This window comes from Triticum urartu, chromosome 3, assembly GCF_003073215.2.
Source record: "Triticum urartu cultivar G1812 chromosome 3, Tu2.1, whole genome shotgun sequence".
NCBI lineage: Eukaryota > Viridiplantae > Streptophyta > Magnoliopsida > Poales > Poaceae > Triticum > Triticum urartu.
The window spans coordinates 71,957,049-71,968,123 of NC_053024.1; the positions used below are offsets into that span (position 1 = coordinate 71,957,049).

Sequence of the window (11,075 nt, forward strand, 5' to 3'; positions counted from 1 at the left end):
TCTGGTGCTCGCTTTATTCCTAGATTTAGTTTAGGATTTCCGACGATGCAGATTCAGTGGGAGGAGACGTTTCATCGACTACGAGACGACTCTGGTGACTTCGTCAATCTCAAGATGATATACTGGCTCAGTCTCTCGAAGGTGCCCATGAAGGTAGTGTCTGTGTGTGTGTTCATACGAATAAGTGTATGCGCGTATATATGAGCGCCTAAGTCTGTACTATGTTTTTTTAGAAAAAAATTCAAGGGCCCACAACATTGATCAAAGTAACTGTACCCTTTGAAAATGGCAGCCATGGAACGAGATTCCTGGGTACCTTCAAGGCGCTCCAAACCTCTTTGCCCGGCAAATGCACGAGAGGTCACATGGAGTCTCCGTGCTCAGGGCCAATCGCGCCCATTGTGCAAGTAGATGAGCCACAGTTCTCCTGGATCATTCTTCTATTATTGGCTCCTAAACTGTAATTCCAACTGAAGTTAGATACAGTCCATTGCGAACAGAAATCTTGATAACATGTGTGATGTTGATGAATGACAGCTGCAATATTATCACTTTTTTATGTGGAGTATTCTACTGTAAGTAATACAGACCAACAAAAAGTTACAGGCACCACAAGTCCACAACACTAGACTTTTTTTGAAGAAAAGACAGCGTTTCATTGATGAAGGTAGAAGCGAATCAGAAGGAACAGAAACATTTGAAGCACAAATCTGTGCTAATAAGCAAAACTTACTTTTTCAAATATCTAAAGATGAAATGCACGACACTCACAGGTGTTTGACTTGTAGCAAAAGCAGACCGAATCCTACACACCACATTCCAGTTGGACCAAAAGACAGCTTCAGTAACACAAACAAATGCAAGAGTAAAATGGGTTGGGATCATCCAGGGCCTCCAGATTCCAGTAGAAGCAAGAAACCATACCCCACCATGTTTCCATTGGATTTCCCAAATTCAATTCTGGAGTCGGAGCATCAAATCCAGCTCGATGCATAGTTTAAGTACACCGAGTAGTTGGCAAGCGCCGATCACAATTAAATCTTCGGGACCGGAGAGTATTCCATTCCGTGCGGAAAGAAGCCTGTCCAAAACACAGTGAGGCTATCAATGCGACATCCTTACTCAAAGCTCCAGTGTTCCCAACCATCTACCAACAATATGAGGCAGCTAGCCAGAAATTCAGATGAAGAATTGGGTTAACACAGGCTCTACAATACTCACAGTGGGAGCTTGGTCGAGAGGGCGAGCAAATCACCGTCATGCCTGGCTAGCTGGACGAATCGAAGCCATTAATTGATAGCCAACTACTAACAGTGTGATGAACATGCACAGGTCCATGCATGCAAATGCAATGGAATCAACGCAACTGTAGAGTGCCACTCGTGTATATATAGGCATCCAGAGACCTTTCAGTTCATCAACTCAAGCATCTCCACCACTTCAGTTCAGTTGCTTATTCTGTCTTGCCTGCACACACTGAGAGCAAGATGGGTGGCAAGGTTCTTCTGATCAGTGCCGTCTTGGTGGGGCTTGTTTCACTGAGCTCGTGCAGGAGCCTGGGAGAGTTGCATGAGCAGAAGACCCACTGTATGTTTTAACCCCATCCCTTCTGTGTAGCACTGTATTTATTAGTACTTCATAGAGTAGCACTGCACTGCACTGCATCTATTACAGCGATCCGTGGATAAGCAGATCACTGCATACTGCATCTACCTAGCTAATGCAAATATGAAATGAATTCGTGCTGAACATAAACAGCATCGTTTCTAGGCAATAAGGACTGAGAACAATGCAAAGCAACTTCATGCTATCTAGATTTCACGGTACTGATAGCTGCAATTCTGTATACCTTACCAGATGGGGGCTCACCAACTCCCACGCATGGGTCAGGAGGAGGCTACAATCCGACACCGACACCAACTTACGGCACTACACCGACGCCATCTTACGGCACTACACCGACGCCAACTTACGGCACTACACCGACGCCATCTTACGGCACTACACCGACGCCATCTTACGGCACTACACCGAGCACCCCAAGTACACCTTCCCATGATGTCCCTGCAAGTCCAAAGAAGCATGGGTTCATTGGATCCTGCGAGTAAGAGCTAGAATTAGTAGATATCAGAAGTATCAAACATCACAAAGCAACGGTTCTTAAATGGTTTTCTTTTGCTTGCAGCTACTGGAAGAATCACCCAGATGCTATAGTTGCAGCTATTGGGTCCCTTGGCAACATCGGCAAGACATTTGGTGCTGCATGCAGTATGATAGGTGGCAAGAAGCTAGGAAATATGCATGATGCACTCTCAAACACTAGAACTGATGGTATTGGCGCCCTGATACGTGAGGGGGCAGCTGCATACCTCAACTCCATTGTGAACAAGAAGTTCCCATTTACCACCCAGCAGGTGAAGGACTGCATCATCGTGGCCGTGACCTCTGATGGTGCTGCTTCTGCCCAAGCTGGGGTCTTCAAGAAGGCAAATGAATTCCACTACTAATTTTAGTCATTGGTGTTTCTTGGCTAAATTTCTTCCTCCCACGCATTTTTCTTGATTGATGCTATCTTGTGGCTTGATATATTTCTTGTATTTTTGTTGTTTTATCATGTAATATCACTATCTATGACATTTTGAGTGCAATAAATCCATCCTTTTCCATTGTTTGATATCAATGTTATTATGCTGGATTAGTACATAGTTTTTTCTATGTGTTACTAATCCAGCTCCATTATGCTGGATTAGTAACACATAGAAAAAACTATGTACTTCGAACACTACAAAAGAGCAATAATAAATCAAACACCAGACTAGTGCTACTCAGTTTACAACATAAGAAGTTTATAAATGTCAGCTGTTTAGAGCAGTTTGGTTGTATACTCTAAATATCACCACACCTACTTGTGGCCTTGTGGCAAAGTGTGGCAAGCAGACACTTCATGTTGCTAACAAACTGTTCGCCACACCATAGGCAAGTTTTGCAAAACATTGGGTCTACGACAGGTGTGCTACATAGCAAGAAACTATGGCATAACAAAACTGCAATGGAATGGCCAAACTTGCCTAGCAAAGGTTTGGCAAATTGACAAAGCAGTCTAGCAAATGCCACAAAGTTAGTTATTCTTCGATTGCATAGTTAAAGGACCTATGAACCTTGTTCTTGAATCCCAGAAAATCCTGTAACAAAACCATCTTTTCCCCTGATATCCTATATTTCATAATTCAACCTTTTAATCTTACTGTTGAACCCCAAAAATCCTATGACGAAAGCACATGTTGCCAATGGTCAGAGAAACAAGTGTAATCATTCAGAAATTTGGATAACTCATCAAACAACTAGTCGGTACAACAAAACTTCACAATGTTCACATAAAACAAGGGATTGGTGTTTGATACCACATAAACCCAAAAACTTCCAAGATGAGTTGAAGCTTTCCCTTCAGTACTTCTCCAAAAGAGTCAATCTGGATGTGAAATGAAAGCTAAAGTGTTAATTTACTCTAGAAGAAAATTTATTCAAACCTCACTTGAAGTCAGTCAGCATTTTGGTGTTTTTTCATTAATTATGACTTATAAGCTCTAGTTCTGCATTGGATGTGCTATGTGCTATATGCATCATGTCTGATTCAGAATTGTTGAATGCCAAGCATAATCAAGTAAGAATATTGTCGAATCAGCAACATCATGTTAATCACAGTTGAGAACTACTATTTCTGATAAAATTACCTCCTGGAGGAAAAACTTCAGCCCTGCTTATTTTTCTTCACAGGATTTAACCTGTTGACGCTAGACATAGAACATGTACTATGTCAGTAACTCGACAGTATCATTGGCCGTTTTAATGGGAAAAGAAGTTAATCTGCATCTGTCGAAATTGCTAGCAAACACTAAAATGAATATGAATGCTAACAAAAAAACTCCATTGCATCACTAATCATCCTCACACTGGGATATTTTTCTAATTGACACATTTTCAGTGTTACAAAGCGGATTTCCCTGCAAAAGAGTAGCCCTCGTGTTAAAAAGATGGATGATCAGTTTCTCTTCTTTCACCGAAGCACCTTTCAATGCAAGCACTTATAACAACTGTAGGGGCAAAGACTACCTAAGAGGAATTGCTCTCGAATAGCTCAATCCACATCCTCTATCCCCATCCCAGTACACATGGAATCGTGCATAAGGAAAAATATCTTTTATTTTATTTTGCAAGATACATAAGGAAAAATATGTAACAATAAATATGATAAAAGGTGTGTAAAAATGAATTGGGAACAAAATCAAGAGCTTCTGGAAGAAAAAAAGATCATTACTTGGGTCAAGGTAGGGTTGGATGAGAGGTAATTAATAATATCTGAATGTCCAGTTAAATGGACGAATTTAGTAATAGCTACTGATAAGTGATTTCAAACATTTTTTTGCAGATGTCGGTGCTCAACTGCTGACTGATTGTTTATCAATGAATTGATAATATCGACTTACATACAGGATAACACTGCAAGTAACAGAGTAATAACTATAGATATAAAAAAAGCTGCAATGATCATTTCTCCGGATGCACTACTTTGAACACCAAATAGTTGTAACAAAATTGACTATCAATTTTTCTAGTGACTGACTAATAGGTCCGTGTTAATCATTTCAGCATTAGCACAACTATTACAGCAACAGAGATTAGTACATACATCTTGGTCCAGCGCGGACAGACACCGAAACGGCAGGGACGTCCACCTGCATCCCTACTGACTAAGCATGGCTTCTGTTTTAGTTATATTCTTACAAAAGAAAATGTTATCCTACTCAACACAAAAGAGATATACTGTCAGTTAGTCAGAACCTAACACTATGACAAGATATCCAAGTGGAGTCGGAAAAATGTGGCTGCACAAAAAAGGACTTGCTCAGAGAGGATAAATTTATCAAAAGTTGTACTATCGTTTTCTACAGCATTAACACATTTCTGTTGGACGAGTTACAACAGTAACAACAATGAGGGCAGTTCACCCATTTGCTTGTGACACCAATAAGGCAGTAACCACAATGGCAAAGGAAAACATGACGCTATGAGAAACCATATTCCATAAGTGTCTATGTTAAACTACAAGCTTTGAGGATAAACCTTACAGAATATTGTGCTTTCTTTCCACCTCCCATGAATCATAACGGTGCATCCTCTCAAAACCAGCAACACTCCATGAATCCGACATCAAGTTGGCCATCTACAAATGATGTGCCCTCAAATCTTGTGATCCATATGGGAATCGAACCATTTGAAGATCTCTTCATTCTCCAGGCTGGTAAATTCATGGTATGCATATGCAATATTCAACTCCTCCGTGACATGCCTCTCCAGCCGGAACCCCTCCGGCAGGATCTTGGCTTCCTCCGCCGCCTCCTTCCACGGTGTGCTCCTCCCATCGTTCTTCAGAAACCCCTTCTCATCCAAGAAGGACTTGTGGCGAAGCACGTCCACAAGGCCATCGGCGACGGTGGGAGTCAACCCCGGGATCCTCGCCGCCAAGAACTCGGCACTCACGGCAAAGGCGTCGCACTGGATCTCCCGCACATCAACGTGCTTTGACTTGAGCTTGTCTATGCTTGCCGCCACCATCTGCGCCCTGTCGGCGTCCCTGGGCATGTGCACGAACAGCGCCGGCGGGTAGCCGGGCGGGATTTCCTCCATGGCGGCAAACACGCCCTCGGCAATCACGATGGCGACGCTGTTGAACCTGACCCTCGCCGCCAGCGCGGAGACGAAGTACCCGCCCGACGACGCGCCGATGCCGACGAGCGGGAGGCCGCCGAGCTCGGGGTGCTGCTCCTTGACCCACCATTCGATGACGGAACCGACGGCGGCGAGCTCGCTGCCGTCGCCAGAGGCGGAGGCGGCGTCGAGGGACCAGCACTCGGCGCGGCTGGACACGGCGAGGACGGCGTAGCCTCGGCGGAGCGCCTCGCGCGTGAACCGGCGCTCCTCGGGGAGCCCCGCGCAGCGCGGGCAGCCGGGGGAGGCGTCGAAGAAGTCGGTGGCGCGGATGGTGCACCCGGGGGCGACGAACACGGCGGCGCGCGGCGGGCCCGGCGGCAGCTGCCACAGCACCTCGTTGCCGCTCCTGCGCGCGACCCGCGGGTCGAGGCGGACGGCCGGGGTCAGCGGCGGGACGGCGGGAGCGCGCGGGAGGAGGAGGGCGGTGGCGAGGAGGATCAGCGCGCAGGAGGCGATCAGGACGACGGGCCTGCGCCTGCGCGGCTGCGGGAGGGGGCTGTCCATCCTGCGCGCGGTTGACCTTCGCGCTAATGGAGATTTGAGACGGTTTGGGGCTTCGCGTTAGTGGAGAAAGTGACTGAGTTGACTTGCTCTCGAAAAAGGGGAACGAAACTCTGAACAACGCTGGGAGGAAGAAACGTCTGTTGGGTTGGGTGTAGAGGAGGCCCATTTGGGAAGTTGCCCGGAACGACGAGTTTTTTTTAAGAGTACGACCAATGACGTATCTTAGTTTTATACTAGTAAAACGCCCGTGCGTTGCTACAGGCTATACTGTATATAAATGAATCAGACAAATTATTGATATTGAAACTTATTTCTCTCTCGTACACCAACCTCAAAGTCGACGGCAGGTTCCCGCGATCTAGTGTAGCAACATAAAAACACCACCCCATGACACGCCCTTATGTTTTCCTGTCGGGCCCTCCCCTTCCGCTCGGTTTTCGCCGTAGTGAGACATTTCTCGCTGGAGCCCTTTCCTTTAAAACGGGATGACGCCCACCTCACCTTCGCCATCGCGGCCTCTCTCCTTCACACCATACTTCCCCACGGAGGGATTGCATTTAGACGTCGAAAAAAAAATCGATGACGAGGGAGTCATGGAGGAGGGGTAGAGAACGAACCGGTGAAAGCCAAAAAAAACCGCGTACAATGTTTGCTTCACCTGGGTCATAGAGGAGTCCCCCTGGTAGAGGAGTTTGGGGAGAAGAGGACGGCGACGCGAGGACACGTCAGGAGGATCACAAGGAAGGCACGCTGGTAGAGGAGATCAGGGAGAAGAGGACGGCAGCGTGAGGACGTCAGGACTATCGCGAGGAGGCCAGGCGATGGGAGGATTGTGTTCACATACACGTTAATGGGCCAGCCCAATGCTGTGATGTGATGATGTCAAAAGTGGGCGAAAGATAGAAGTGGTGGGATGAGGTGGAGTGAGGCGAGACTACCAACTAAGACATTAGTAGTAGAGATTACTGAGAGTTGGTATAACATACATAATCATAATCCTTATGAAAAATGTTAGGCTGAATCTTTGAGTAAGTGAATCTATCTTGTAAACTCCATTGTAGACCATGCATACATATTATTCTTCAGAAGAACTGGTGCAGATTATTTGAAGGAGCTTGATATCCCATAGACCATAGCCCTCGTGTAGTCTTGCATTGAAAGATATAGGTATGTAAGACAGTTATCTTGGAATGAAATAGATAATTAAATGGAAAAGAGAAGAACTGAAATGAGGTAGAACTTCCAGTAGGGTCACATTTCATTACTCAGACTAACCAAAAGTTTCAGAACCGAGTTCTTGGAGCTCTTTGTCTTTGAGGTCATCATTCTTTATAATATAAAACGTGAACATTTGGTTGGTAAAGAACATTACGTGTTAAATATGACATGTTATAGCAAGCCTAATATCAGGACCACCTCTCATGGGCACAGTCAACTCCCTAAAGCCTCTTTTTTTATCAGATGCATAATGCACATCACTTATCGAGGAAGATTTTAGCCTCTTCAACATAACAATCGGCATCCTTTGTCAAAGCTCACACCAAAATAACTGCACATGTAATCATTCTACCCTTTGATTGATAGACTGAAAATAAGTACACAAAAGATAGGAGCTACTCACATTCAAACTTCTGCCACAAGCTCGTTGATGGTCATGCCCCTTCAACATGTTCACACATAGTGCGTCAAAAAAATATTCCTCCAACCAGCCCATACAGAATGCCTCAAATTGGCATGATAAAACAAATCCAGATTGCATTATTCATTGAAATGATAAAAAATGAAAACATCTCAAACCAATATGTATGTAGAACCTGAAATTATATCTTATGTATCAAAACGACTATACAACCTTCCAAAAAGCGAAGGAGGACCATACATAATACAATACTCCTTTCCAGCGCTTTACGTCGCCCGCCTCCCAATGCATCCCTGGTCATCTCCATGGCCTACAGGAGGCGCTTCACCTACAGAAGAATTTCGAGATAGGAATCCCTTCTTCACCTACATCAAAATTTCGAGATCCCAACACTATCAGGCTAATACAAAGATCCATGAGAAGTGTGAACACACCAACGTCTCCGGGTATGCATGGACCGTACGGGTAACTGATTTGGGAAATGTAGGCGGCGATGCTGGCATGGCCGACGGCACATGATGCTTCTATAGTGAGACCGGCGGTGGCCAGCAGCACCGTGGCGGCCCAATTCGATAAGCCCGGCGGTCGAGTACCTGGAAGGCCAGTAGCCCACACCCACGACGTTGGCAAAGTAGCTCAGGATGGCAGCGGCAAATCTCTGGGTCACCCGTGTCAGTGACCTCGAGGGGCCGTTGGCGCGAAGGGGAGCATGTTTCCACTGTCGCAGATCTCCCATGCGACATCAATGGTCGACAGCATCGGTCTCTCCCGATGGATCGGATCTTCCCTGTCGTGGTATTCGGGGGAGAGGGGGTAGGCAGTGCCAAACAGCGGAGGGAGAGGCTTGACCTGGCAGGTTCTTAAGCGGTTTGACAGTTCTTATTTTTCAAGGATATTTGAATGCCCTTGCGTTGCTATGGGACATCCAAGATATATATATTGATCAATAACCAGAAGGTTATTAATTCTACTTCACAAACTTCTGGCCACATGGCAATCTTTTCTTCTCTTCACAAACTTTCAGAAATCACACATTCACCTACATCCAAAATGAAGACTCCACCTGCCAAATGTCCCAAAGGCAGTATGTTAGGCAGCGGAATGGATGATCAAATCATAAAACACAATCTAGTATTTACCAGCGATTCAGTATTCTGCACGTCGGACTGGATCTCAGAGAGACTCTGCTTCATCTTGTCTGCTTAGATCTCATCATGTAAGACGAAACCAACAACAGCGAATAGAAATAGGCACGGGAAGAGAGGGTGGCGATCTTGGCGAAGACCTCGCAGACGCAGAGTCGCAGTACTGGCGCTCGAAGCCCTGGAACACCTCGCTGCTTATGATTGCTCCTCTTGATCGCCTTTCATGGCATGTATTAAAGATAAATGGTAGCTAACCAGACCTGGCCGCTGCCACCGCCGAGAGGAGGTTGAGTAGTCGGCCGTTTTCGTAGGTGAAAGCTGCTATGTACGTCCTTAATCCATTGCCCGCCGTCCAGGATCGACCCATGCACTTGAGACAAATACTGGGCGCGCATCGAAGCAGACTTCATGGCTATGTCCCGGATCCACCGCCCTCTGTCCTGCTTGACCCATCCACAGAAATCAACATCGGACGCACCGGCTCGTCGTCGATGCCGATGAGCTGTTTCATTGCGAGGTCAAGGGGGGCCGCGGAAGGGCCGCACTGGTGCCTGTGCTACGCGCTACTCGCTAGCGGCGTCAACTGGGAAGGGGCGGCTAGGGTTTGAACAGGGAGGAGGAGACACGGCTTGCGTGGATTTTTCGTTGCTTGCGTGCGTGGGTATGATGGTTTTGCTGGTTCTTTCGCCGGATCGCATGGGAGTGGGACCACGTAATTAAGAAGAACAAATCACGTTTGGGGTGGAACGTACGCAGGGAAAACCAACAACGCACGGGAGGAAGGCTCGACGAAGGGTTCGACGATGTAAGACGGGAAACAGAACACTGCGTTTCTTTTAGGTATTATATTAATTATTAATTAATAATAATAATAATAATTAGAGAATTAGAGATTAGAGATTAGAGATAGAGATTAGAGATAGAAATTAGAGATTAGAGATTATTTCTTTCCTGAAAATCTATTATTTGTTTCCTAAAGCAATTGCATTAATGAGAGAGATCCGTTGATTTGGCTAAGGTAGGAAAGAATCTATTATTTGTTTCCTAAAGCAAATTGCATTAATGGAAGAGATCCATTGATTTGGCTAAGGTAGGAAAGAATCTATTATTTGTTTGCTAAAGCAAATTGCACTAATGGGAGAGATCCGTTGATTTGGGTAAGGTAGGAAATAATCTATTATTTGTTTCCTAAAGCAAATTGCATTAATGAGAGAGATTTGTTGATTTGGTTAAGATAGGAAATAATCTAATATTTGTTTGCTAAAGCAAATTCATTAATGGGAGAGACCCATTGATTTGGCTAAGGTAGGAAAGAATCTATTATTTGTTTCCTAAAGCAAATTGCATTAATGAGAAAGATTCGTTGATTTGGCTAAAGTAGGAAAGTTAGATTCGTGATCTTTTGTCATTAGGAAAGTGTTGAAAATAAACCGTACCGGACTACCAACTCTTCCATTAGGGTTTTTTTCGCTGGTTAATTTTCGTAGGTTTTTTTTCGCCGGATTGTCTTGGGTGCGATCGGAGGTTAGGCCCTGGAATGCGTGAGGGCGGGTGGGGGCTTCGGTACGCGGTTTTTTCGGTTCGTGGCGGCTCAGTGTGAGGTGGGACGAGGTACCAAAAAAAATCATAGGAGGTAGGACGAAAAAAACCTGGAAGCGAGACTACCAACTGCTCCAGTAGGAGTAAAGATTTAGAGATAGAAGGCAGCATAAAAATTTACAAGAAGAATCGACGAGTTTCAATGACAGTTTCTCTTTGCTTGTCAACGCTCATTCGGTGAGGCTTGTCGGATGTGAATTTTCCCCTTGAGACAAGATCTAAAAGTCATTGAAGCAGCATCGGCTGGAGCATCACCCTATACAAAACAAGTTTGCAATCCATCACCACAAGCACAAAGGGTTGAGAAACCGGATCAAGCCATAGAACAACACAAAAGAAGATGTCATGGTTGCTGTTGAAAATATGCCCTAGAGGCAATAATAAAATGGTTATTATTATATTCCTTATTCATGATAATT

The 11,075-nt window shown here is 45.2% G+C and overlaps 2 protein-coding genes and 1 long non-coding RNA gene across 3 annotated transcripts; 1 reads left to right on the forward strand and 2 right to left on the reverse strand.

Annotated features, from left to right (window-relative positions):
• Nucleotides 1–616: 616 nt before the first annotated feature.
• On the reverse strand, nt 617–1,363 carry LOC125542931. The gene is made up of 2 exons (XR_007298186.1): nt 1,222–1,363; nt 617–1,081 (listed from the first exon to the last, which is right to left on the reverse strand). It is a non-coding gene; the product is annotated as an uncharacterized LOC125542931 (long non-coding RNA).
• A 44-nt stretch (nt 1,364–1,407) lies between these two features.
• On the forward strand, nt 1,408–2,674 carry LOC125542930 (protodermal factor 1-like). Its single transcript, XM_048706153.1, has 3 exons — nt 1,408–1,587; nt 1,858–2,104; nt 2,186–2,674. Exons 1-3 carry the CDS (start codon nt 1,488–1,490, stop codon nt 2,505–2,507), a joined length of 669 nt encoding a protein of 222 aa, XP_048562110.1. The 5' UTR covers nt 1,408–1,487; the 3' UTR covers nt 2,508–2,674.
• Nucleotides 2,675–4,884: 2,210 nt separating this feature from the next.
• LOC125542929 lies at nt 4,885–6,413 on the reverse strand. The gene has a single exon (XM_048706152.1). It carries the CDS (start codon nt 6,271–6,273, stop codon nt 5,239–5,241), a length of 1,035 nt encoding a protein of 344 aa, XP_048562109.1. The 5' UTR covers nt 6,274–6,413; the 3' UTR covers nt 4,885–5,238.
• Between the last annotated feature and the right edge of the window lie 4,662 nt (nt 6,414–11,075).